General features: G+C 52.5%; 1 protein-coding gene and 1 non-coding gene across 9 annotated transcripts in view; both read right to left on the minus strand.

Moving 5' to 3' along the window:
- Positions 1-3,169: 3,169 nt before the first annotated feature.
- Positions 3,170-25,622, minus strand: part of ITPR1 (inositol 1,4,5-trisphosphate receptor type 1) — a 208,280-nt gene continuing 185,827 nt past the window's right edge. For 4 of the 8 annotated variants that reach the window (XM_040358648.1, XM_040358649.1, XM_040358646.1 and 1 more), the window contains 8 exons: positions 25,395-25,559; positions 25,107-25,302; positions 22,030-22,107; positions 21,791-21,936; positions 17,960-18,125; positions 16,758-16,918; positions 5,973-6,134; positions 3,170-3,996 (listed from right to left, as the gene is read on the minus strand). In XM_040358648.1, coding sequence (XP_040214582.1) covers positions 3,910-3,996; positions 5,973-6,134; positions 16,758-16,918; positions 17,960-18,125; positions 21,791-21,936; positions 22,030-22,107; positions 25,107-25,302; positions 25,395-25,559 — 1,161 coding nt within the window. In that variant the 3' untranslated portion in view covers positions 3,170-3,909. Of the gene's footprint in view, positions 3,997-5,972; positions 6,135-16,757; positions 16,919-17,959; positions 18,126-21,790; positions 21,937-22,017; positions 22,108-25,106; positions 25,303-25,394; positions 25,560-25,622 lie in introns of all 8 variants that reach the window. The other 4 variants (XM_040358650.1, XM_040358647.1, XM_040358645.1 and 1 more) reach the window with 1 other exon arrangement.
- On the minus strand, positions 20,069-20,227 carry LOC120946302. Its single transcript, XR_005750660.1, has one exon. It is a non-coding gene; the product is annotated as a U1 spliceosomal RNA (small nuclear RNA).

The raw sequence follows: 25,622 nt of genomic DNA on the forward strand, positions 1-25,622 counted from the left end.
GAGAAATCCGAGGAAGGCGGAGTCAGACGTCGCATTCTCAGGATTTGGGTTGCATGTCGGAGGAGATCGGTTCTCTTTTTTTCCCCCTCGGTGAAGTCGATCGTCTCACAGATGTGCCGCCCCCTCCCCCCCCAGATAACCTTCGGACCTCGGCTGATGTCATCCAGAAAACGTGAGAGACGGCGGCGGGGGCGGCGGAAGGAAGGAAGAGGGGATTTCCAAACCTCAAAAACACGCCGAGGAACCGCCAGAGCGCGACCGCCCCGCCCACTCTCCGCCCCCCGGGGGATCGAGCGATCGCTCGTCTATGGGGGTGACCCGGGGGGGGGGGGGGTGCACGGTACTTTCCATGTAAAAGTATTCATACCCCTCTATAGACAGACAGGAAAAAGTATTCATACCCCTCTATATACAGAGACAGGATAAAGTATTCACACCCCTCTATATACAGAGACAGGAAAAAGTATTCATACCCCTCTATAGACAGAGCCTGGAAAAAGTATTCATACCCCTCTATAGACAGAGACAGGAAAAAGTATTCATACCCCTCTATACACAGACAGGAAAAAGTATTCATACCCCTCTATATACAGACAGGAAAAAGTATTCATACCCCTCTATATACAGAGCCTGGAAAAGTATTCATACCCCTCTATACACAGAGACAGGAAAAAGTATTCACACCCCTCTATATACAGAGCCTGGAAAAAGTATTCATACCCCTCTATATACAGAGCCTGGAAAAAGTATTCATACCCCTCTATATACAGGGCCTGGAAAAAGTATTCATACCCCTCTATACACAGAGCCTGAAAAAGTATTCATACCCCTCTATATACAGAGCCTGGAAAAAGTATTCATACCCCTCTATAGACAGAGACAGGAAAAAGTATTCATACCCCTCTATATACAGAGACAGGATAAAGTATTCACACCCCTCTATATACAGAGACAGGAAAAAGTATTCATACCCCTCTATAGACAGAGCCTGGAAAAAGTATTCATACCCCTCTATATACAGACAGGAAAAAGTATTCATACCCCTCTATATACAGAGCCTGGAAAAGTATTCATACCCCTCTATACACAGAGACAGGAAAAAGTATTCACACCCCTCTATATACAGAGCCTGGAAAAAGTATTCATACCCCTCTATATACAGAGCCTGGAAAAAGTATTCATACCCCTCTATATACAGGGCCTGGAAAAAGTATTCATACCCCTCTATACACAGAGCCTGAAAAAGTATTCATACCCCTCTATATACAGAGCCTGGAAAAGTATTCATACCCCTCTATATACAGAGCCTGGAAAAAGTATTCATACCCCTCTATATACAGAATCCTGTGTAGAGCAAAGCTGGAAATCTTTGGAAAGTATAATGTGACTTCACTGACCACCAATGTAACTGAAACATTTAGCCTGCTTTCACATTTGTGTGTCGGGAACACATGCAAAGACACCACAGGAACACGCTGCCCTTTAGAAGATACACAGAAGTGCCATTAATTGTTAATGACCCCCCCTCCCCCTCACGCAGACGTGGGTATTCTCATGCACCAAAATCCAGGGGGGCGGTTGCGTTTTTTGTAGACGGGTTCCACCTCCGATCCGCTCACCTTTGCAGGACAGGCTGATGATGAGCTTAATGATCAGAGTTGTAGGCAAAACTTTGCAGCACGTCCCTTTCCCCCCCCCCCCCCCCCCGGTGGGCAGCATTCAGAAGTGATGGTGGAAATGACCTCGGGGTGGGGGGGGGACATGATATAAATATGAGTGCCGCCTCTATTTATAGATCAGGAAGCCATTCCTGGCGGTGTTTACTTTGTAGTCATGTGATTATCGAAAACAATTTCATAGCAATCACATGATGCCCCCCGACCACTCACAGCAGCCGGGTGCCGATCACCGCGATCCGATACGTCCAGGGAACACAGTGGTCACGGGTCCCCCCCTCCCCAGGGAACACAGTGGTCACGGGTCCCCCCCTCCCCAGGGAACACAGTGGTCACGGGTCATCCCCCCCAGGGCACACAGTGGTCACGGGCCCCCCCCCCCCCCCCCAGGGAACACAGTGGTCACGGGTCATCCCCCTCCCCAGGGAACACAGTGGTCACGGGTCTCCCCCCCCCCCAGGGAACACAGTGGTCACGGGTCCCCCCTCCCCAGGGAACACAGTGGTCACGGGTCTCCCCCCCTTAGGGAACACAGTGGTCACGGGTCTCCCCCCCCCCAGGGAACACAGTGGTCACGGGTCCCCCCCTCCCAGGGAACACAGTGGTCACGGGTCCCCCCCTCCCCAGGGAACACAGTGGTCACGGGTCCCCCCCCTCCCCAGGGAACACAGTGGTCACGGGTCCCCCCTCCCCAGGGAACACAGTGGTCACGGGTCCCCCCCTCCCCAGGGAACACAGTGGTCACGGGTCTCCCCCTCCCCAGGGAACACAGTGGTCACGGGTCTCCCCCCCCCAGGGAACACAGTGGTCACGGGTCCCCCCCCCCCAGGGAACACAGTGGTCACGGGTCTCCCCCCCCCCCCCCAGGGAACACAGTGGTCACGGGTCCCCCCTCCCCAGGGAACACAGTGGTCACGGGTCCCCCACACCCCAGGGAACACAGTGGTCACTGGTCCCCCCCCCAGGGAACACAGTGGTCACGGGTCCCCCCCCCCCCCCCAGGGAACACAGTGGTCACGGCCCCCCCCTCCCCAGGGAACACAGTGGTCACGGGTCCCCCACACCCCAGGGAACACAGTGGTCACGGGTCCCCCACACCCCAGGGAACACAGTGGTCACTGGTCCCCCCCCCCAGGGAACACAGTGGTCACGGGTCCCCCCCCCCAGGGAACACAGTGGTCACGGGCCCCCACACCCCAGGGAACACAGTGGTCACGGGCCCCCACACCCCCCCCAGGGAACACAGTGGTCACGGGTCACCCCCAGGGAACACAGTGGTCACGGGCCCCCACACCCCCCCCAGGGAACACAGTGGTCACGGGTCACCCCCAGGGAACACAGTGGTCACGGGTCCCCCACACCCCAGGGAACACGGGTCCCCCCCTATGTTTCCCCGAGCCTGCCGCTGCCTCCCAGTGTAGTTACACGGGCCCAGGGGTTAAACAAATCACAAGACAGAATTTTGCGTCTCGGCAGCAATCAGGCGACTCGTCTGCATATTCAGAGTTTTAATCTCAAACTTGCACATTTACAAAGTCAGGGAGCAGCTTCTGTGTATCAAGAAACAAAGAACGTGTGTACAAAAAAAACAGAGCGGGAAAAAAGTATAAATTACAGCCGGTCCTTCCATCGGGGTGGGGGGAGGAGTCTGAATGCGCAACGTTCATCATTCTGCAGGGAATAAAGTTCAAAAAAATTCAAAACCTTGATCTCAGCCGACGCGTTTCACAGTCCCACTCACTCTAATGGAGGACGAGGCAGAGGGAAGGGGGGGGATGGGGGCCAAGCTGGGTTTGGTCATCAGGTCAACTTCTCAGCAAATCGCTGACAAAAAATATTTCAGGCCTGGTCATCCTAGGGGGAGGGGCACAGTATGAACGGAAGAACAAAGATGGCGGCGGAGGGGTGTCATCCCACACAATACATCACAGTGGTCCTTACACTCAAAACGTTACAAATAGGAAAAAAAAAAGTTTCATAAATATAATCTCTTCAATCTGAAATATAAAATGGACTCTCGAAATTCAGTTTTTATTATTTCCTCTCAGTGCAAAGTTCGTTCGCGCCCGACGATCGGGGGGTTCATTTGGCACAAAAATATTCCAACGCTGGATGCGAATGGAAAAGAAATCGGTGGCGGCGGAAGTGGCGGGCCGAAGTCTGAAGCAGAGCAGCTGGAATCCGTATGGATGGCTCTAAGGGACACGGCGGTGTGTGGAGGATGGGGGAGGATCTATGCTGGCTGCTGGGGGTTGAGATTTAGGTGAGCCGGCTGCCCCAGGAGACCGATCCTCTGCTTCTGCTTCCGCTGTTCCGTCATCTGCCGAGAAAGACAATTATCATGTTTGGTATTATAAGCAATTCAAGTTTGTCTGTAGATACAATTCTATACATTATTCAGGCTTCCTGGCAATCTGGTTCCATAGATCTGCCCATCTCAACTAGATTTCCTACTGACCACCAACATGGGAAGAACATCCCTCCCCATTGGGGGGCCAGTGGGAAGAACGTCCCCTCCCCATTGGGGGGGCCAGTGGGAAGAAGGTCCCCTTCCATTGGGGGGGGGACAGTGGGAAGAACATCCCTCCCCATTGGGGGGGCCAGTGGGAAGAAGGTCCCCTCCCAATTGGGGGGGCCAGTGGGAAGAAGGTCCCCTTCCAATTGGGGGGGCCAGTGGGAAGAAGGTCCCCTTCCAATTGGGGGGGCCAGTGGGAAGAAGGTCCCCTTCCAATTGGGGGGGCCAGTGGGAAGAAGGTCCCCTTCCCATTGGGGGGGCCAGTGGGAAGAAGGTCCCCTTCCCATTGGGGGGGCCAGTGGGAAGAACGTCCCCTTCCCATTGGGGAGGTCAGTGGGAAGAACGTCCCCTTCCCATTGGGGAGGTCAGTGGGAAGAACGTCCCCTTCCATTGGGAGGTCAGTGGGAAGAACGTCCCCTTGCCATTGGGGGGGGTCAGTGGGAAGAACGTCCCCTCCCCATTGGGGGGGTCAGTGGGAAGAACGTCCCCTCCCCATTGGGGGGGTCAGTGGGAAGAACGTCCCCTCCCCATTGGGGGGGGCCAGTGGAAAGAACGTCCCCCTCCCCATTGGGGGGGCCAGTGGAAAGAACGTCCCCCTCCCCATTGGGGGGGCCAGTGGAAAGAACGTCCCCCTCCCCATTGGGGGGGCCAGTGGAAAGAACGTCCCCCTCCCCATTGGGGGGGCCAGTGGGAAGAACGTCCCCCTCCCCATTGGGGGGGCCAGTGGGAAGAACGTCCCCTCCCCATTGGGGGGGGCCAGTGGGAAGAACGTCCCCTCCCCATTGGGGAGGTCAGTGGGAAGAACGTCCCCTTCCCATTGGGAGGTCAGTGGGAAGAACGTCCCCTTCCCATTGGGAGGTCAGTGGGAAGAACGTCCCCTTCCCATTGGGAGGTCAGTGGGAAGAACGTTCCCTTCCATTGGGAGGTCAGTGGGAAGAACGTCCCCTTCCATTGGGAGGTCAGTGGGAAGAACGTCCCCTTCCATTGGGAGGTCAGTGGGAAGAACGTCCCCTTCCATTGGGAGGTCAGTGGGAAGAACGTCCCCTTCCATTGGGAGGTCAGTGGGAAGAACGTCCCCTTCCATTGGGAGGTCAGTGGGAAGAACGTCCCCTTCCATTGGGAGGTCAGTGGGAAGAACGTCCCCTTCCCATTGGGAGGTCAGTGGGAAGAACGTTCCCTTCCCATTGGGAGGTCAGTGGGAAGAACGTTCCCTTCTATTGGGAGGTCAGTGGGAAGAACGTCCCCTTCCATTGGGAGGTCAGTGGGAAAGAACGTCCCCTTCCATTGGGAGGTCAGTGGGAAGAACGTCCCCTTCCATTGGGAGGTCAGTGGGAAGAAGGTCCCCTTCCCATTGGGAGGTCAGTGGGAAGAACATCCCCTTCCCATTGAGAGGTCAGTGGGAAGAACGTCCCCTTCCCATTGGGAGGTCAGTGGGAAGAACGTCCCCTTCCCATTGGGAGGTCAGTGGGAAGAACGTCCCCTTCCATTGGGAGGTCAGTGGGAAGAACGTCCCCTTCCATTGGGAGGTCAGTGGGAAGAACGTCCCCTTCCCATTGGGGGGCCAGTGGGAAGAACGTCCCCTTCCCATTGGGGGGCCAGTGGGAAGAACGTCCCCTTCCATTGGGAGGTCAGTGGGAAGAACTTCCCCCTCCCATTGGGAGGTCAGTGGGAAGAACGTCCCCTTCCATTGGGGAGGTCAGTGGGAAGAACGTCCCCTTCCATTGGGAGGTCAGTGGGAAGAACGTCCCCCTAGGGGTCCCATGAAATTTCCTGACACTTACCTGGTCTTTGAGTTCGGTGAGCTGGCCGGACAAGTTGGTGACGAGCCGCATGGTGGACTCCAACTTCTCCTGCAGGTTCCGAAGTTCATTCTGTTCACCTTCTGAGTCGCTGCTCACCAGGGACATGGCCCTCATCCTCGGAAACCAGTCCAGGTTCCTCTCCTAGGGGGAAGAACAAAGCCGATCAGAGACTCAACATACAGACTGATCGGCCGAGAAGACCAACATCAGGTCACCTCTGCTTGGAGGGCCCAATACAAGTCCGGCCAAAGAATCGGCCGCAACAACCGCGGGGATCCAAGGGCAGCGCCTCTCAACCATTCTAATAATTACAGGTTACCGTACATCAGCATGGTGATCAGAGGGAAGAATGTCCCTTACATTGGTGATCAGTGAGAAGAATGTCCCTTACATTGGTGATCAGTGAGAAGAATGTCCCTTACATTGGTGATCAGTGAGAAGAATGTCCCTTACATTGGTGATCAGTGAGAAGAATGTTCCTTACATTGGTGATCAGAGGGAAGAATGTCCCTTACATTGGTGATCAGTGAGAAGAATGCTCCTTACATTGGTGATCAGTGAGAAGAATGTCCCTTACATTGGTGATCAGTGAGAAGAATGTCCCTTACATTGGTGATCAGTGGGAAGAATGTCCCTTACATTGGTGATCAGTGGGAAGAATGTCCCTTACATTGGTGATCAGTGAGAAGAATGTCCCTTACATTGGTGATCAGTGGGAAGAATGTCCCTTACATTGGTGATCAGTGGGAAGAATGTCCCTTACATTGGTGATCAGTGAGAAGAATGTCCCTTACATTGGTGATCAGTGAGAAGAATGTCTCTTACATTGGTGATCAGTGGGAAGAATGTCCCTTACATTGGTGATCAGTGAGAAGAATGTCCCTTACATTGGTGATCAGTGAGAAGAATGTCCCTTACATTGGTGATCAGTGGGAAGAATGTCCCTTACATTGGTGATCAGTGGGAAGAATGTCCCTTACATTGGTGATCAGTGAGAAGAATGTCCCTTACATTGGTGATCAGTGAGAAGAATGTCCCTTACATTGGTGATCAGTGGGAAGAATGTCCCTTACATTGGTGATCAGTGAGAAGAATGTTCCTTACATTGGTGATCAGTGAGAAGAATGTCCCTTACATTGGTGATCAGTGAGAAGAATGTCCCTTACATTGGTGATCAGTGAGAAGAATGTTCCTTACATTGGTGATCAGTGAGAAGAATGTTCCTTACATTGGTGATCAGTGAGAAGAATGTCCCTTACATTGGTGATCAGTGAGAAGAATGTCCCTTACATTGGTGATCAGTGAGAAGAATGTTCCTTACATTGGTGATCAGTGGGAAGAATGTCCCTTACATTGGTGATCAGTGAGAAGAATGTTCCTTACATTGGTGATCAGTGAGAAGAATGTCCCTTACATTGGTGATCAGTGAGAAGAATGTCCCTTACATTGGTGATCAGTGGGAAGAATGTCCCTTACATTGGTGATCAGTGGGAAGAATGTCCCTTACATTGGTGATCAGTGGGAAGAATGTCCCTTACATTGGTGATCAGTGGGAAGAATGTCCCTTACATTGGTGATCAGTGAGAAGAATGTCCCTTACATTGGTGATCAGTGGGAAGAATGTTCCTTACATTGGTGATCAGTGAGAAGAATGTCCCTTACATTGGTGATCAGTGAGAAGAATGTCCCTTACATTGGTGATCAGTGGGAAGAATGTTCCTTACATTGGTGATCAGTGGGAAGAATGTCCCTTACATTGGTGATCAGTGAGAAGAATGTCCTTTACATTGGTGATCAGTGAGAAGAATGTCCCTTACATTGGTGATCAGTGGGAAGAATGTTCCTTACATTGGTGATCAGTGGGAAGAATGTCCCTTACATTGGTGATCAGTGAGAAGAATGTTCCTTACATTGGTGATCAGTGAGAAGAATGTCCCTTACATTGGTGATCAGTGGGAAGAATGTCCCTTACATTGGTGATCAGTGGGAAGAATGTCCCTTACATTGGGGATCAGTGGGAAGAATGTTCCTTACATTGGTGATCAGTGAGAAGAATGTCCCTTACATTGGTGATCAGTGAGAACAATGTCCCTTACATTGGTGATCAGTGAGAACAATGTCCCTTACATTGGTGATCAGTGGGAAGAATGTCCCTTACATTGGTGATCAGTGAGAAGAATGTTCCTTACATTGGTGATCAGTGAGAAGAATGTTCCTTACATTGGTGATCAGTGGGAAGAATGTTCCTTACATTGGTGATCAGTGGGAAGAATGTCCCTTACATTGGTGATCAGTGAGAAGAATGTTCCTTACATTGGTGATCAGTGAGAAGAATGTCCCTTACATTGGTGATCAGTGGGAAGAATGTTCCTTACATTGGTGATCAGTGGGAAGAATGTCCCTTACATTGGTGATCAGTGTGAAGAATGTTCCTTACATTGGTGATCAGTGGGAAGAATGTCCCTTACATTGGTGATTAGTGAGAAGAATGTCCCTTACATTGGTGGTCAGTGGGAAGAATGTCCCTTACATTGGTGATCAGTGGGAAGAATGTCCCTTACATTGGTGATCAGTGAGAAGAATGTTCCTTACATTGGTGATCAGTGGGAAGAATGTCCCTTACATTGGTGATCAGTGAGAAGAATGTCCTTACATTGGTGATCAGTGAGAAGAATGTTCCTTACATTGGTGATCAGTGAGAAGAATGTCCCTTACATTGGTGATCAGTGAGAAGAATGTCCCTTACATTGGTGATCAGTGGGAAGAATGTCCCTTACATTGGTGATCAGTGAGAAGAATGTCCCTTACATTGGTGATCAGTGGGAAGAATGTCACTTACATTGGTGATCAGTGGGAAGAATGTTCCTTACATTGGTGATCAGTGAGAAGAATGTTCCTTACATTGGTGATCAGTGAGAAGAATGTCCCTTACATTGGTGATCAGTGAGAAGAATGTCCCTTACATTGGTGATCAGTGAGAAGAATGTCCCTTACATTGGTGATCAGTGAGAAGAATGTCCCTTACATTGGTGATCAGCGAGAAGAATGTCCCTTACATTGGTGATCAGTGAGAAGAATGTCCCTTACATTGGTGATCAGTGAGAAGAATGTTCCTTACATTGGTGATCAGTGAGAAGAATGTCCCTTACATTGGTGATCAGTGAGAAGAATGTCCCTTACATTGGTGATCAGTGGGAAGAATGTCCCTTACATTGGTGATCAGTGAGAAGAATGTTCCTTACATTGGTGATCAGTGAGAAGAATGTCCCTTACATTGGTGATCAGTGAGAAGAATGTTCCTTACATTGGTGATCAGTGAGAAGAATGTTCCTTACATTGGTGATCAGTGAGAAGAATGTCCCTTACATTGGTGATCAGCGAGAAGAATGTCCCTTACATTGGTGATCAGTGAGAAGAATGTCCCTTACATTGGTGATCAGTGAGAAGAATGTTCCTTACATTGGTGATCAGTGAGAAGAATGTCCCTTACATTGGTGATCAGTGAGAAGAATGTCCCTTACATTGGTGATCAGTGGGAAGAATGTCCCTTACATTGGTGATCAGTGAGAAGAATGTTCCTTACATTGGTGATCAGTGAGAAGAATGTCCCTTACATTGGTGATCAGTGAGAAGAATGTCCCTTACATTGGTGATCAGTGGGAAGAATGTCCCTTACATTGGTGATCAGTGAGAAGAATGTCCCTTACATTGGTGATCAGTGGGAAGAATGTTCCTTACATTGGTGATCAGTGAGAAGAATGTCCCTTACATTGGTGATCCGTGAGAAGAATGTCCCTTACATTGGTGATCAGTGAGAAGAATGTCCCTTACATTGGTGATCGGTGAGAAGAATGTCCCTTACATTGGTGATCAGTGAGAAGAATGTCCCTTACATTGGTGATCAGTGAGAAGAATGTCCCTTACATTGGTGATCAGTGAGAAGAATGTCCCTTATATTCTGAATCTTTATAACAAATTTGGGGCTTTTAGGATTGGGGGGGGGGGCGCTTCCCAGGGACTTACAAGAACCCGATACCAGGGGGGGGGCCCATGATATACAGGAGCAGATCTCGGTTTCCTGGCCTTCTCCCAGCAATTCCCAGAAACCTCCCCCTCACTCTGCCGACACGTCCCCCCCCCCCCCCTGTCAGCACTTCTCTGTGAATACCCCCCCCCCCCCCCCCGCTTCCTCCAGCAGATGTGTCCAAACCACACAACAAGTCTCTTCTCAGTAAAGGGATGGAAAAGTCCCCCGGACAAAGAGCGCAGACATGGGGGCGGACAGCTCCGGAAACTCGAGGGGGGGGGGGCGTGCTGCAAGCCGCGGTGACCGCATTGGTGTCAGGAGGGACGGGTGATAAGCCCAGCGCCCTCGTTCACACCGAGCGCCCCGGATCTGAGCCTCACAGGGCTCCTCCCCCACCCACCCGGGAGAAGAGAGATCCGAGCCAAGGAAGAGCTCCGCTCGCTTATCAGAGGAGAGTTCATGGGTCTAAATGTACTCATCACTGTCACCCCATCCAAGCCGCAGTGACACCCCATTCTAAACCATGCAGAGTATATCAGGAGAGGAGAGTTATAGAGGAAGGAGCAGAGTCCTCCAGCAGAGTATATCAGGAGAGGAGAGTTATAGAGGAAGGAGCAGAGTCCTCCAGCAGAGTATATCAGGAGAGGAGAGTTATAGAGGAAGGAGCAGAGTCCTCCAGCAGAGTATATCAGGAGAGGAGAGTTCTGGAGGAAGGAGCAGAGTCCTCCAGCAGAGTATATCAGGAGAGGAGAGTTATAGAGGAAGGAGCAGAGTCCTCCAGCAGAGTATATCAGGAGAGGAGAGTTATGGGCAGAGGGTGGGTTACTCTGTGGGGGCAGAGGGTTGCACTGTGGGGGCAGAGGGTTTGCGCGGGGCAGAGGGAGGGTGGCGCGGGGCACAGAGGGTTGGTTGCCCTGTGGGGGCAGAGGGTGGCGTGGTGCACAGAGGGTTGGTTGCACTGTGTGGGCAGAGGGTGGCGCGGGGCAGAGGGTTGGTTGCACTGTGTGGGCAGAGGGTGGCGTGGGGCAGAGGGTTGGTTGCACTGTGGGGGCAGAGGGTGGCGTGGTGCACAGAGGGTTGGTTGCACTGTGGGGGCAGAGGGTGGCGTGGTGCACAGAGGGTTGGTTGCAATGTGGGGGCAGAGGGTGGCGTGGTGCACAGAGGGTTGGTTGCAATGTGGGGGCAGAGGGTGGCGCGGGCCAGAGGGTTGGTTGCACTGTGGGGGCAGAGGGTGGCACGGGGCACAGAGGGTTGGTTGCACTGTGGGGGCAGAGGGTTGCGCGGGGCAGAGGGTTGGTAGCACTGTGGGGGCAGAGGGTGGCGCGGGGCAGAGGGTTGGTTGCACTGTGGGGGCAGAGGGTGGCGCGGGGCAGAGGGTTGGTTGCACTGTGTGGGCGGAGGGTGGCGCGGGGGACAGAGGGTTGGTTGCACTGTGTGGGCGGAGGGTGGCGCGGGGCAGAGGGAGGGTGGCGCGGGGCAGAGGGTGGCGCAGGGCAGATGGTTGCACTGTGGGGGCAGAGGGTGGCGCAGCGCAGAGGGAGGGTGGCGCGGGGCAGAGGGTGTGGCGCAGGGCAGATGGTTGCACTGTGGGGGCAGAGGTTGGCGCAGGGAACAGAGGGTTGGTTGCACTGTGTTGGTGGAGGGTGGTGCGGGGCAGAGGGTGGCGCGGGGCAGAGGGTTGGTTGCACTGTGGGGGCAGATGGTGGCGTGGCGCAGAGGGTTGCGTGGTGCACAGATGGTTGGTTGCACTACGTGGGCGGAGGGTGGCGCGGGGCGGAGGGTTGGTTGCACTGTGTGGGCAGAGGGTGGCGTGGGGCACAGAGGGTTGGTTGCACTGTGGGGGCAGAGGGTGGCGCGGGGCACAGAGGGTTGGTTGCACTGTGGGGGCAGAGGGTGGCACGGGGCAGAGGGTGGCGCGGGGCAGAGGGTTGGTTGCACTGTGTGGGCAGAGGGAACTTTTCCTGTGCAATCATAATACTGAGAAAGAAATGAAATGAGAAGAAGTGAAAATCATATCAGCCATGCAATCCGATTGCAGGAAGGGTCTCCCTCTGTCGTCATCCCATTACAAGGAATGGTCTGTCGCCCCCCCCCCCCCTCTGTTTTCTCAGTCTGTGGGGGGTCACGTCCCGTGCAGGAAGTGGATTCCTCTTGGCTCGAGCTGCTGAGAATTCGCAGAATAATCCGGTCAGGTGATCCGCCCACTGATGATTCAATTCTTGGTAACAAGGAAGAAGTTGGCGGAGTCTGCAGAGAGTCTGAGGTTTCCTCCCTGTGACCCCGAGGTGCCCCCCCTGCCCCCCCCCCACATACAGACGAGCCTCTCAATGGCATGCCGGATTGCAGAACTTCCACAGAAATCTGACAAAGGCAAAAAGAATTTGCCACTTTGAAGGAGAAGTGCAGGAAAGACGCAGGAGGAGGAGGAGATCTGCCCCCCGAGTTTTATACATTTCCTGAAAAGTCCTTTCTAAAGCTCAGCCGGCCTCGCCGCACGCGGGGCGTTTTTACAGCGGCTGATTTTGGCTGTTGCCATTTTTACTCTCCACACACACACAGGCCGTTATCGGCATTTTTGGGCAGTAAAAAACTAAAACAAAAACTAGCGGGTTCTGAGAGACGGGTTTTAGCTGTAAAAACGCTCCAACGCTGATAAACGCCAATAAAATGCTCAAAAAAGTCGCTCACCAGCGTTTAACATTTTTGATCTATTGAAAAATAAAAAATAAATTCTTAAAAAAAAAAAAATTGGTAAAGAGCGCCAACGTGGAAAAACGCTATTGCAAAAATATTGAAAAACTCGAAGCTACTGGCGTTTTTATTTTATAATAATTATATTCCAATACAAGTTCCAGGATTTGCATTCGGACATTTGGGTGCGTCACAAAGTCCCGGCAAATTTCCCTGCCGACTGAATGACTACAAAGTACGGACAGCGAATCAGAACACCCCGTTATATCAACGTGCGCAACTCTCCATGTGATGGGGGTCTCCAGTGGGGGTCTGGGGATCCTCCATCATACAAACACATTGGAGACAATTGGTGCTCCTCCAACCGTGTGGTACCAACCGATCAACCGACCTCCTCATCCCCCACCGACCACCCTACCCATCCAACATTCGTCCCTGACTACACAAATCTGTACAAATTTCCACAGACATCCTCCAAAATTATCTGGAAATCCATGACAGAAAGTGGAGAATAAATTTAAATCCACAAAAGGAGTCCAAGTCTATAGAGACACGGTGCGTGTCCTGTACAGAGCCCCGACCTCACCCCCAGCGACCACCCAACCTCAACCTCCAGCGACCACCCAACCTCAACCCCCAGCGACCACCCACCCTCAACCCCCAGCGACCACCCAACCTCAACCCCCAGCGACCACCCAACCTCAACCCCCAGCGACCACCCACCCAACCTCAACCCCCAGCGACCACCCACCCAACCTCAACCCCCAGCGACCACCCACCCAACCTCAACCCCCAGAGACCACCCACCCAACCTCAACCCCCAGCGACCACCCACCCAACCTCAACCCCCAGCGACCACCCACCCAACCTCAACCCCCAGCGACCACCCACCCAACCTCAACCCCCAGCGACCACCCACCCAACCTCAACCCCCAGCGACCACCCACCCAACCTCAACCCCCAGCGACCACCCACCCAACCTCAACCCCCAGCGACCACCCACCCAACCTCAACCCCCAGCGACCACCCACCCAACCTCAACCCCCAGCGACCACCCACCCAACCTCAACCCCCAGCGACCACCCACCCAACCTCAACCCCCAGCGACCGACCACCCAACCTCAACCCCCAGCGACCACCCAACCTCAACCCCCAGCGACCACCCAACCTCAACCCCCAGCGACCACCCAACCTCAACCCCCAGCGACCACCCAACCTCAACCCCCAGCGACCACCCAACCTCAACCCCCAGCGACCACCCAACCTCATCCCCCACCAATCACCCGACCTCATCCACTACTGATCACCTTTGTGATGGACCAGTAGGTTGACTGAAAACCAGGTCTTTTTCTTGATGCCCAAGTTGAGGGGCCAAGTCTTCTCATCCAACATTCGTCCCTGACTACACAAATCTGCACAAATTTCCACAGACCTCCTCCAAAATTATCTGGAAATCCATTCCAGAAAAGTGGAGAATAAATTTAAATCCACAAAAGGAGTCCAAGTCTATAGAGACACGGTGTGACCAGTTTGGTGTGGAGGAACTCAAGTGTCCTGTACAGAGCCCTGACCTCTCACCCCCAACGACCACCCCGACCTCACGTCCCCCCCCCCTAACGACCACCCCGACCTCACCCCCCAACGACCACCCCGACCTCACCCCCTAACAACCACCCCGACCTCACCCCCAACGACCACCCCGACCTCACCCCCCAACAACCACCCCGAACCTCACTCCCAACGACCACCCCGACCTCACGTCCCCCCCTAACGACCACCACGACCTCACCCACCAACAACCACCCCGACCTCACCCCCAACGACCACCCCGACCTCACCCCCAACGACCACCCTGACTTCACCCCCAACGACCACAACCCCCAACGACCACCCTGACTTCACCCCCAACGACCACAACCCCCAACGACCACCCCGACCTCACACCCCCCCCCCCCCCCCCCCCCCCCAACCTCACCCCCAACGACCACAACCCCCAACGACCACCTCGACCCCCCCCCCCCCCCCCCCCCAACGACCACCCCGACCTCACCCCCCAACGACCACCCCAACCTCACCCCCCAACGACCACCACCGACCATACCCCCCCAACCTCACCCCCAACGACCACCCCGACCTCACCCCCAACGACCACCCCAACCTCACCCCCAACGACCACCCCAACCTCACCCCCCCAACCTCCCCCCCCCCCCCGACCACCCTGACCTCACCCCCCCCAACGACCACCCCGACCTCACCCCCCAACGACCACCCCGACCTCACCCCCAACGACCACCACCGACCATACCCCCAACGACCACCACTGACCATACCCCCCCCAACCTCACCCCCCCCCCCCCCCAACGACCACCCCGACCTCACCCCCCCCCCCCCCCCAACGACCACCCCGACCTCACCCCCCCAACGACCACCCCGACCTCACCCCCCCAACGACCACCCCGACCTCACCCCCCCCAACGACCACCCCGACCTCACCCCCCAACGACCACCCCGACCTCACCCCCCAACGACCACCCCGACCTCACCCCCCCGACCTCACCCCCAACGACCACCCCGACCTCACCCCCAACGACCACCCCGACCTCACCCCCAACGACCACCCCGACCTCACCCCCAACGACCACCCCGACCTCACCCCCAACGACCACCCCGACCTCACCCCCAACGACCACCCCGACCTCACCCCCAACGACCACCCCGACCTCACCCCCAACGACCACCCCGACCTCACCCCCAACGACCACCCCGACCTCACCCCCAACGACCACCCCGACCTCACCCCCCAACGACCACCCCGACCTCACCCCCCAACGACCACCCCGACCTCACCCCCCAACGACCACCCCGACCTCACCCCCCAACGACCACCCCGACCTCACCCCCTAACGACTACCCCTGGGATGGATTGGACCAAGAAAACGTTCTTTTGGCCGATTGGACACCAATTCCTACAGGCACATTTCAAAGCCTTCCAAAAAGAGCGAACGGCGTTTTAGCTACAAAATAAAGGCCAAGGTTTTGGAATGGGACACCCAACAAGTTCATATTAGGTGTGTGAAGAAAATAGACTTTATTCAGTATTTTCTCATAGGTTTGGTTTTCTTTTAAAGAACCCCTGGACCGATCTGGGCGAAATTTGGATATGTTGGTCCCCCAGATTGGGGCTATCAGGGGATATGTTAATTGTAGGGATACCTTGTGTGGAAAGGGGTGTTCCAACTTTTGGGAAAATTGTATGCTCTCTGCCTGGAGATATTTGGTTTATTCCTTAACTGATCTCAATATCTCCCAGGCAGAGAGAGGGCGGGTGTACTATAAAAGCTTGCTGTGGTAATGTCGTCTGCTACCGTCATGTAAATGAACTTTAGACTCTCAAGACACTGTATTGTGTGAATTTCTATTGATAAATGTGTATTGGAGGCTCGTTAGTACCCATTGTATGCTGTTGGGGGTGGATTGTGTCATTGTATGATGTTGTGGGTGGAGTGTGTCATTGTCCATCTGATTACTGCAAGTATTCTTTTTGGTGTATATAAGAGCCTGCCTTCTCAATAAAGATGTTCTATGCCTGGTACCCCCTTCATGAAGTCTTGGCTCATGTTTGGGGGAATTTTCTAACCATTGGGAAGAATCATCCTGGAAACTGCATTTATCTCCCCTATCCCTCTACCTCCTATGGTAGCGATAATCACTTATGCTCAGCGATTGGTGGACGGAAAGAAGGCCGCAGGACCAGAACCACTGCAGGTCCTAACAAGGTGTGATGGCCAAGTGTTCGCCAACGTTTGGTCAGATAGTATACAGGTAACCGGTTCTTATCCTGTATTTTGACATTCCTAGCAAAGTGGTGTGTGGAAACTGCTTGGACAGAGCCACCCAATCAGCTGCTACCTGTACACTGTCCACCATTGATGGGGGGGGGGGGGGGTTTAATTCAAAGGATCACAAAGATTGGCTTTCATATCTTTCCTTATTCTTTGTACAATGCGACATTCAGAGCAACATGGTGGATCCCCAGCTGATCTCACCTTTATCATCTCCGCCACGTAGCTCTCGGGTCCAGTATACTCCGTAGAATCTTTCACTTTCACCAGAACAATAAAGAACAAATAATGCCACATGTTGTGTTCCTCCTTAATGTGCTCTTCAAACGTCACCGTTTTATTGTCAAACTTGTCCCGTTCCAGACCTAGGAGTGACAGACAAGGTCGTCATCAGTGACCGATCTCTCATTTCTTCTTTTCACCCTCCTTCCGCCACCCGCAAGGGCAGCCACCCTCCTTCCGCCACCCGCAAGGGCAGCCACCCTCCTTCCGCCACCCGCAAGGGCAGCCACCCTCCTTCCGCCACCCGCAAGGGCAGCCACCCTCCTTCCGCCACCCGCAAGGGCAGCCACCCTCCTTCCGCCACCCGCAAGGGCAGACACCCTCCTTCCGCCACCCGCAAGGGCAGCCACCCTCCTTCCGCCACCCACAAGGGCAGACGCCCTCCTTCCGCCACCCACAAGGGCAGCCGCCCTCCTTCCGCCACCCACAAGGGCAGCCGCCCTCCTTCCGCCACCCCCCTCCTTCCGCCACCCGCAAGGGCAGCCACCCTCCTTCCGCCACCCGCAAGGGCAGCCACCCTCCTTCCGCCACCCGCAAGGGCAGCCACCCTCCTTCCGCCACCCGCAAGGGCAGCCACCCTCCTTCCGCCACCCACAAGGGCAGCCACCCTCCTTCCGCAAGGGAAACTACCCTCCTTCCGCCACCCACCTTAGGGCAGCCACCCTCCTTCCGCCACCCGCAAGGGCAGCCACCCTCCTTCCGCCACCCGCAAGGACAGCCACCCTCCTTCCGTGGCCTACAAGAGGATCTACCCTCCTTCCATGGCCTACAAGAGGATCCATCTTCAGGGCTTAACAGTTTTAGGGATCTTTTGACAGATGCCAAAAGAAATCAAACTACCTTAAATTGCATCTCCTTAAGTAAATATCATTGTCCAGCTTCCCCCTACTTACCTCACCGCCGGCATTGCTCGGTGCAAGGTCACCCTCCTTACAGGAAGATTCTTGAGGACTCCATTGGAAGAGCGTCTTCTCAGGAGATTTGCTTTTCCGGTACATTTTACACCCAATAATAGGAGATTTATAAAAGGGGAGGGGCCCGGGCATTGTAGGCGGACCTTGTATCTTACTGCATTGCCTAAGTGGCCCTATCATCAGAAAACCAGACGCCCTGAAAGAACCCACCACAAATGAAACACGTGGTCTTCAGAACTTCTTCCTTCTTTTGCTTCTCACTCCTCAGATCAGCGAACGTGTCAATGATGACCCCGAAGATTAAATTCAGGACGATGATGATGACCATGAAGAAGAAGAGCAGGTCGTAAATGACGCGAGCGGCAAACAGCGGCTCCTGCAAAGAGGGAAGAAAGTCTCCGGTAATCACTTCATTGTGGGGGGATAACAGTCATGTGGGGCACAACATGAAAACCTCCCGGTGCTTCTATGGGATTTTCTGGGACCCCCCCCCCCTCACATGTGACCTGGGAGGTATGACTGGAGGGTCAGGATTTGGTTCTGACCATTGTACTGCTGGGAATGTTCACACGAGCAGAGGTGATGGAAAAAGTAAATTCTCCATGGCAGAGCCAATCGCAACACAGCAAGACTTTTTTTCTTGGTCCAGTCACATGATCCTGCAGCTCCGGCCCCCCAATGGCATGGAGCATGTGACAATAGCTGTGATGTCACCAATAGGCTCCCGTGTTCCAGCCATTGTCGCTGCTCCCTCTTCTCCCCTGCAGCCGCCGCTTACCGACATAGGGGAGCCGAAGCTACAGGATCACTTGACTTAAAAGGCAAGTACACTTTTTTTTTAGTTATTTTAAACACTTACGCAGGAGAGGGGGCAAAGGGGGCGGGGAGGGAACATTTTTAGGCTCGCATTCTGCTTTAAAGATGAACTCCAGAGCTACAAGGACACCAAATGATTACCGATCTGCATTCATCATCTTTCTTTGTATTGATGAATGCAAGTACTGTAATTTGACTTATCAGCCTTTTGCAGTTGATGTCCAGCAGAGCTCAGACAGGGAGAGGGAGAAGCAGCACAAATCGCCAATAAGTTGTGCTGAAGTTCTCATGTGCCAACAAGGGATGTGCTGATAGGAGGAGAGAAAAATTTTTTTTTTTTTGAAAAGCCTATGGCGTGTGAACACACCCAAAAAACTCCACCCGGTGCAGAAAAAATGTGCACACACATAAAGAGTGTTCACAAAAACGTGCAGACGGGTGCAACGTCAAGTGGTCCTCCTGTGAAGAGGGACCCATAACCCTGATCCCCCGGGGCGTTAGGCTCCAGACGGGGACTGAGGTACTGTGGTCCGAGCAACCGAAGCCGACACGGACCCAACTTCCTCGGAGGGACTGCCGAAACAGAACCCTCCCAGTACTAGGTGGGGCTCCCCCGAAGGGAGACCCCATGAGAGCAGGCGAACTAAGCCAGAAGGCCATGTCCACCCACTCCCAAGACGTTCAGGGCTGGCCCGAGGACCCGCACCCTACTAATCACACAGTGAGACAAAACGTGCACAACAAAAAAAGACAAAAAAGTGACAAACACAGGCTTAAATAAAATAAAGTGGGGGAAGGGATAGTGGAGAGGAGAGTGAAAGAAGTGGCCATTGTGGTGAAACAATGACCAGGCCCTCCGGCCAGGAATAAAAAATTCCTCCGGTCCTAGCCAAAAGGCCCGGCCCAGGAGGCAGGTGCTAAAAAAAGCGTGTATCTGGTGCAGTGACCGTGGTATCCTTCAATCAATGTGTCCCTCACACACAGTGATCTTCAGATACCCCTGGACTGCCACTCCAGGGGCACATGCACCGTAGGCTTTTCGTTCCATATCCGACCCCCCGACTGGCCAGTGCAGCCCTCCACCCCTGTCAGCTAGAGAGCCCTTCAAGGTTTTCTTGGGGAGAACTGCCGCTCCAGTTAGCAGCCTCCACCTATACTAGCCCCTCCAGACCATCCGTCAACCCAGCGGATTTGCATGGCTCTGCCCTGTCCTACCACAGGGCATTACCAGCTCCTCCAACCGGATCGCCGACAGAGATAGCACTTACACCAGCCAGCCAGAAGGCCAGACTAGAACTCGGCAAAAAGACCAAGACCAAGCACAGCACCCATCCTCACCAGGAGCACCCTTCCAGATGGCTCAGACTCAACCATGGGCCGGCCCCCAGTATTCTGTCGGGCAGCACGGCGTAGTCCCTGCTGAAACCATCCTTCCAGGTGCAATGACATCATTGGATTGCATCCACCCTCCCCATGTAGGAGGTGCTTCAGCGCTCCGCTGACAACTGATAAGGACAGATACCACACCCAGTCCCAGCCAAAAGGCCGAGAAGCGGCAGGGAAGACAACCACGATCAGCACCGCCTAGAATGTGCAATAGCCGTGCCTCGCCCTGGGAGAACCACCTTCATGATCATGGTGTCTCCCCTGCCAGGTAGGAGGAGAGAAAAATGTGTATATCCAGGGTGCTCCAAGAATTTGAATCCTGACAGATAAAGTCTGTGTTGGAGAGGGTAGCAGATCTTCACACACCTTAGGCAGCACTCAGGGAGACGAGCGCTCTCTAATGGGAACAGAAAAAAAAACAAGGCGCCTCTAAGTGCAGAAATATAAAACTTTTAATATCCCTTAAAGGGGTTAAAAACACAGCAGGTATGTAGCAGGTAAGTGTGTCCAGAAGATGTTCCAGTAGCAGGGCAGTCCCAGTCTGATGATAAAGCTTCCAGGGAAGTCCACAAGATAACAGCCAATTTGTGCTGTGAGTGTTTAGAGAACACAATGGTGATGGAGGTCACTGGCTGAAGAAGGAACCAATGAGCTGTTCTGAAACGCGTCCTGCCTCTATGACACACTTCCTGCCCTCTTCCTGGTTGTGTTCCATGCTGGTTTTTGTCTCGCTTCCTCTGACATCATCCCCAGGCTCCATCACCATGTTCTCTAAACACTCACAGCACAAATTGGCTGTTATCTTGTGGACTTCCCTGGAAGCTTTATCATCAGACTGGGACTGCCCTGCCACTGGAACATCTTCTGGACACACTTACCTGCTACATACCTGCTTCATCCACCATCTTGTAAGTGTTTTTAACCCCTTTAGGGGATATTAAAAGTTTTATATTTCTGCACTTAGAGGCGCCTTGTTTGTTTTTCTGATAGGAGGAGAGAGCAGAGTAACAGATGAGCTCATCAGGCTGCCGCTTCTCTTCTCACGGTCCAATCAAAGGATAGGGGGAGGGACAAGTCTTGTAAAGTGTTCCTGAACTGAAACAGATTGAAAGGCCTCTTCTCCTGCCAGAGCTGTGTAAATTACAGGACTGGATGGACATGCAAATCCTTGGACAGGTAAGGCAGCTCACATGTATGGATTTTTTGTGTGTCCGGAGTTCAGCTTTAAACTGTACAGAAAGGGGGAGGATCCTGCACGGAGCAGGTAAGTGACAGAGGACAGCCAATGAGATGCAAGGAGGGACATTTTTTTTCTCAAACACATAACAAGAATGATGCAATGTAACAGAAGCACAAGGGGAGAGTGGGAGGGGCTACAGGTGAAAGTGAGAGAGCTCAGCCAATCCTGTATGAGGAATACACAGAGGATCTCCTGTTCTCGGCCTTCCTCCAGTGCAGATGGATGGAAACATTCTGTCAATAGTGGATCACTCGGCATTTTCTATCCCTTTGTACTGAAGATATTTCTTCTCAAAATTAAAAACTGCAATCTAATATTGATACAGAAGGCTTGTACTTCACAGCTGGACAGCCCTCCCCTGAAGAAGCCCAACATATGGGCGAAACATGTTGGGAAATCCATCATACAGCGCTGTTTTGATACCACTGATTTACTGTATCTGATATTTAAAAAAAATATATATATATTTTGTTTGTCAAAATAAAAAAAATTACTTTTAAATATATTTTATTTGCACCTAAAAAATCCCAATAATCCTCCTCGTCTATCTGCAATCTAATATATTGTGTCCTCTGAAATCAGAGCGGCGGATTGGTTACCTCTTTAGATGGCTTGCGCAGAACATCGCCGACTCCCCCGCCGCTCCTCAGCCCGTGGCTCAGCACCGTCACGATACACATCAGGAGGGTCTCACAGGTGTGCTCCTTCTCCTCCTCCTCCTCCCCCCCTTCCGGAGGCGGCTCCTCTATGGAAAAAGATGGGAGGATCCATTTTACATCCCCCGCCATTCATTCCCCTCCCCCGCAAGAAGAAAATCTCCACCCACCTGTGTACCTACCGTGGGTGCAGTTCCCTCCCGACCCCAACCGGCACACTTCGGGGTACAGAAGCTCCCTGGCCATCGTGCTCCCCGTCTCTGCAACGGAAGACCACAAAGAATAACGACGGAGAGGATTTACGGGACGCAATGAAGGAAACGCAGACCGCCATTCCCGGAAAATACTGGTGGACCGTCACAGCGATCTTCTGGGCTTCAGTACTTTATGAGACCCGGGACTGGAAGACGCATGCAAGGGTTCCAACACTACATGTTCTAAGATAGCCAGGAAAACTAGCATTTTCAGGACAGCGGTAGCAGCCATTGTATTGCTTTCCTGATACTCCGGGACTTAAATGCTTTGTGACAATCAACCAGTTTTAAGGCATCAGCAAGTTGCAAATCAATAACATATTGCAGCAACTGCCATTTTATTCCCCAGGGTCTCTGCTAAAATATACATAATGCTTGGGGGTTCCCAAAATATTGATTTTAACCACTACAGCGCGGCGCTCAGTTGCCAGGAGGGCGTCCTATTTACTAGTTCCCTGCGCGCCGCCGCGCATCAGGGTAAATCTGTGCCCGCTGCGTCACGTGGGTGCCAATGCGCGTGCCTGGCGGCCGCAATGTCCGATACGTACCCGCGATCGGCAATGACAGAGCAGGGATGTGGAGCTCTGTGTGTAATGATGAGGTGTAAACACAGAGCTCCACGTACTGTCAGGGAGAGGAGACCAATGTGTGTCCCTTGTACATTGGAACGCCGATCGGTCCCCTCCCCCCACAGTAAGAATCACTCCCAGGGAACACATTTAACCTATGGATCGCCCCCTAGTGTTAACCCCTTCCCTGACAGTCACTTTTATACAGGAATCAGTGCATATTAAATAGCACTGATCGCTGTATAAATCTTAATGGTCCCAAAATAGTGTTAAAAGTGTCCGATGTGTCCGCCGTAATGTCACAGTTCTGACAAGAAAACGCTGATAACCGCCATTACTAGAAAAAAAAAGAAAAAAAAAAAAAGTCATAAATTATCCCCTATTTTGTAGGCGCTATAACTTTTGCGCAAACCAATCACTATACGGTTATTGCGATTTTTTTAACATAAATATGTAGAAGAATACGCATCGCCCTAAACTAAAAATCACGTTTTTCTTAAAAAAAAAAAATTGGGATATTATAGCAAAAAAAATATTGTTTTTTTCAAAATTGTCACTCTACTTTTGTTTATAACGCAAAAAATAATAACCGCCGAGGTGATCAAATACCACCAAAAGAAAGTTCTTTTTGTAGGGAAAAAAGGACGTCAATTTTGTTTGGGAGCCACGTCGCACGACCGCGCAATTGTCATTCAAAGCGTGACAGCGCTGAAAGCTGAAAAATTGGCCTGGGAAGGAAGGGGGTGAAAATGGCCGGTATTGAAGTGGTTAACTTAACCACTTAAGCCCCGCCCGCACGGCTATATACGTCCTCTTTTTGAAGAGGGATATATCGGTAATGGCAGCAGCTGCCGCCACAACCAAGATATCCATCTCTTCAGGTGGCGGTGCTGTGAACGATAATGGTGGTCTCTACCGCGGATTCGCCGCAAGATCACAGTTATCGGCAGAGGGAGAGGCCCCCCTCCCACCGCCGATTACTGGAGCCGCGGCGGAGGCGATCAGGTCCTTCTCCCTGCTTGCCATGTATCGAGAGGGCAAGATGGCTCCCACCTGTCTCCATAGCATAGCAGGGTGAAAGCGGCATCAAAACGCCCCCAGTCCCCTGCAACCCATTGCCCCCAGTCCCCTCTAACCCATCGCCCCCAGTCCCCTCTAACCCATCGCCCCCAGTCCCCTCTAACCCATCGCCCCCAGTCCCCTCTAACCCATCGCCCCCAGTCCCCTCTAACCCATCGCCCCCAGTCCCCTCTAACCCATCGCCCCCAGTCCCCTCTAACCCATCGCCCCCAGTCCCCTCTAACCCATCGCCCCCAGTCCCCTCTAACCCATCGCCCCCAGTCCCCTCTAACCCATCGCCCCCAGTCCCCTCTAACCCATCGCCCCCAGTCCCCTCTAACCCATCGCCCCCAGTCCCCTCTAACCCATCGCCCCCAGTCCCCTCCAACCCATCGCCCCCAGTCCCCTCCAACCCAAAAACAGTGTAAAAATAAATAAAATCAAGTATAATAAATACCGGTAAGAAAATTTTTTTTCAAATCGCCCCGTCCCGTAGAGTCCACGCGCAGAAGCGAACGCATACGTGAGCAGCGCCCGCATATGAAAACGGTGTTCAAACCACACCAGTGAGGTATCGCCGCGATCGTTGGAGCGAGAGCAATAATTCTAGCGCTAGACCTCCTCTGTAACTCAAAACATGCAACCTGTAGAATTTTTTAAGCGTTACCTATGGAGGGTAAAGGTTTGACGCCATTCCACGAGCGAGCGCAATTTTGAAGCGTGACATATTGGGCATCAATTTACTTGGCGTAACATCGTCTTGAAAAAAAAAAATTGGGCTAACTTTACCGTTTTATTTTTTCATTCAAAAAAGTGAATTTTTTCCCCAAAAAAGTGCGCTTGTAAGAGCACTGCGCAAATACGGTGTGACAAAGTATTGCAATGACCGCTATTTTATTCTTTCGGGTGGTAGAAAAAAATATATATATAATTTTTGGGGGTTCCAAGTAATTTTCTAGCAAAAAAAATGGTTTTTAACTTGTAAACACAGAGTCTGAAAAACAGGCCTGGGGCTTAAGCGGTTAACAAACAAGTGTCAGAAGAAGATTTGGACTTTAAGTGGTTAAACTTCCCTCATTTACACAGAAGTTTCATCTAAGAAGGAAGTTGGTTACAATGTTTCATGTTATAAACTTGGCAGACTGCCGGGATATTTTCTTTACACACAGAAGTTTATCCCTTTGATCTAAACTTGGCAGACTGCCGGATATTTTCTTTTGACAGCCGAGAGATCAGATAAAGTCTCTCCACTTGTTCTATGAAAGAATCGGCAAACTCAGCATTGGAGATTTTCGGGGGGGGGGGGGGGGGGGGATTGATCGAGATCACGATTTAACGATTAATTGTGCGGCTCTACCCAGAGATACAGCAGCTCACCCGGAAAGTTGGTCTCGTTTGGCAGCCGGTCCACTTCCAGTATAAAGTCATCTTTGAAGAAGAGATACCCAACGATGGAGAACAGGTAGACCAGGATCAGCGCCAGAACAGCGGTGAGGATGATGGAGCGCCCGTTCCGCGTCACGCTCTTTATTACGTTCAGTAGGGTCTCCTCCCGATAGACCAGGTCAAAGAGCTGAGGAGGCAGAAGAGCAACCAGGACGATAAGACTTGTGAAAACGCATAAAAACCCAATGCCTGGACTTGGGGAGGACGAGGGAGACTCACCAGCAGGCTGTAGAAGAACTCGTGTACAAAGACACCCATGGCACAGATAAGAAGGTACAAGAGATGATAAAGAAACTCCACATCCAGGATCATTGCTCCATAACCTCTTGTGAACGTTCCGCGATTCCCAACAAAGCTGGTCAGGAAGATTACCTTATTGCACACCTGAAGGCAAAACCAAAACTATGAGGAACACCAACAAAGTGCGACGGTTGCGAGAAGATTACC

The sequence above is a fragment of the Rana temporaria genome, chromosome 7 (assembly GCF_905171775.1).
Source record: "Rana temporaria chromosome 7, aRanTem1.1, whole genome shotgun sequence".
Classification (NCBI taxonomy): Eukaryota; Metazoa; Chordata; class Amphibia; order Anura; family Ranidae; genus Rana; species Rana temporaria.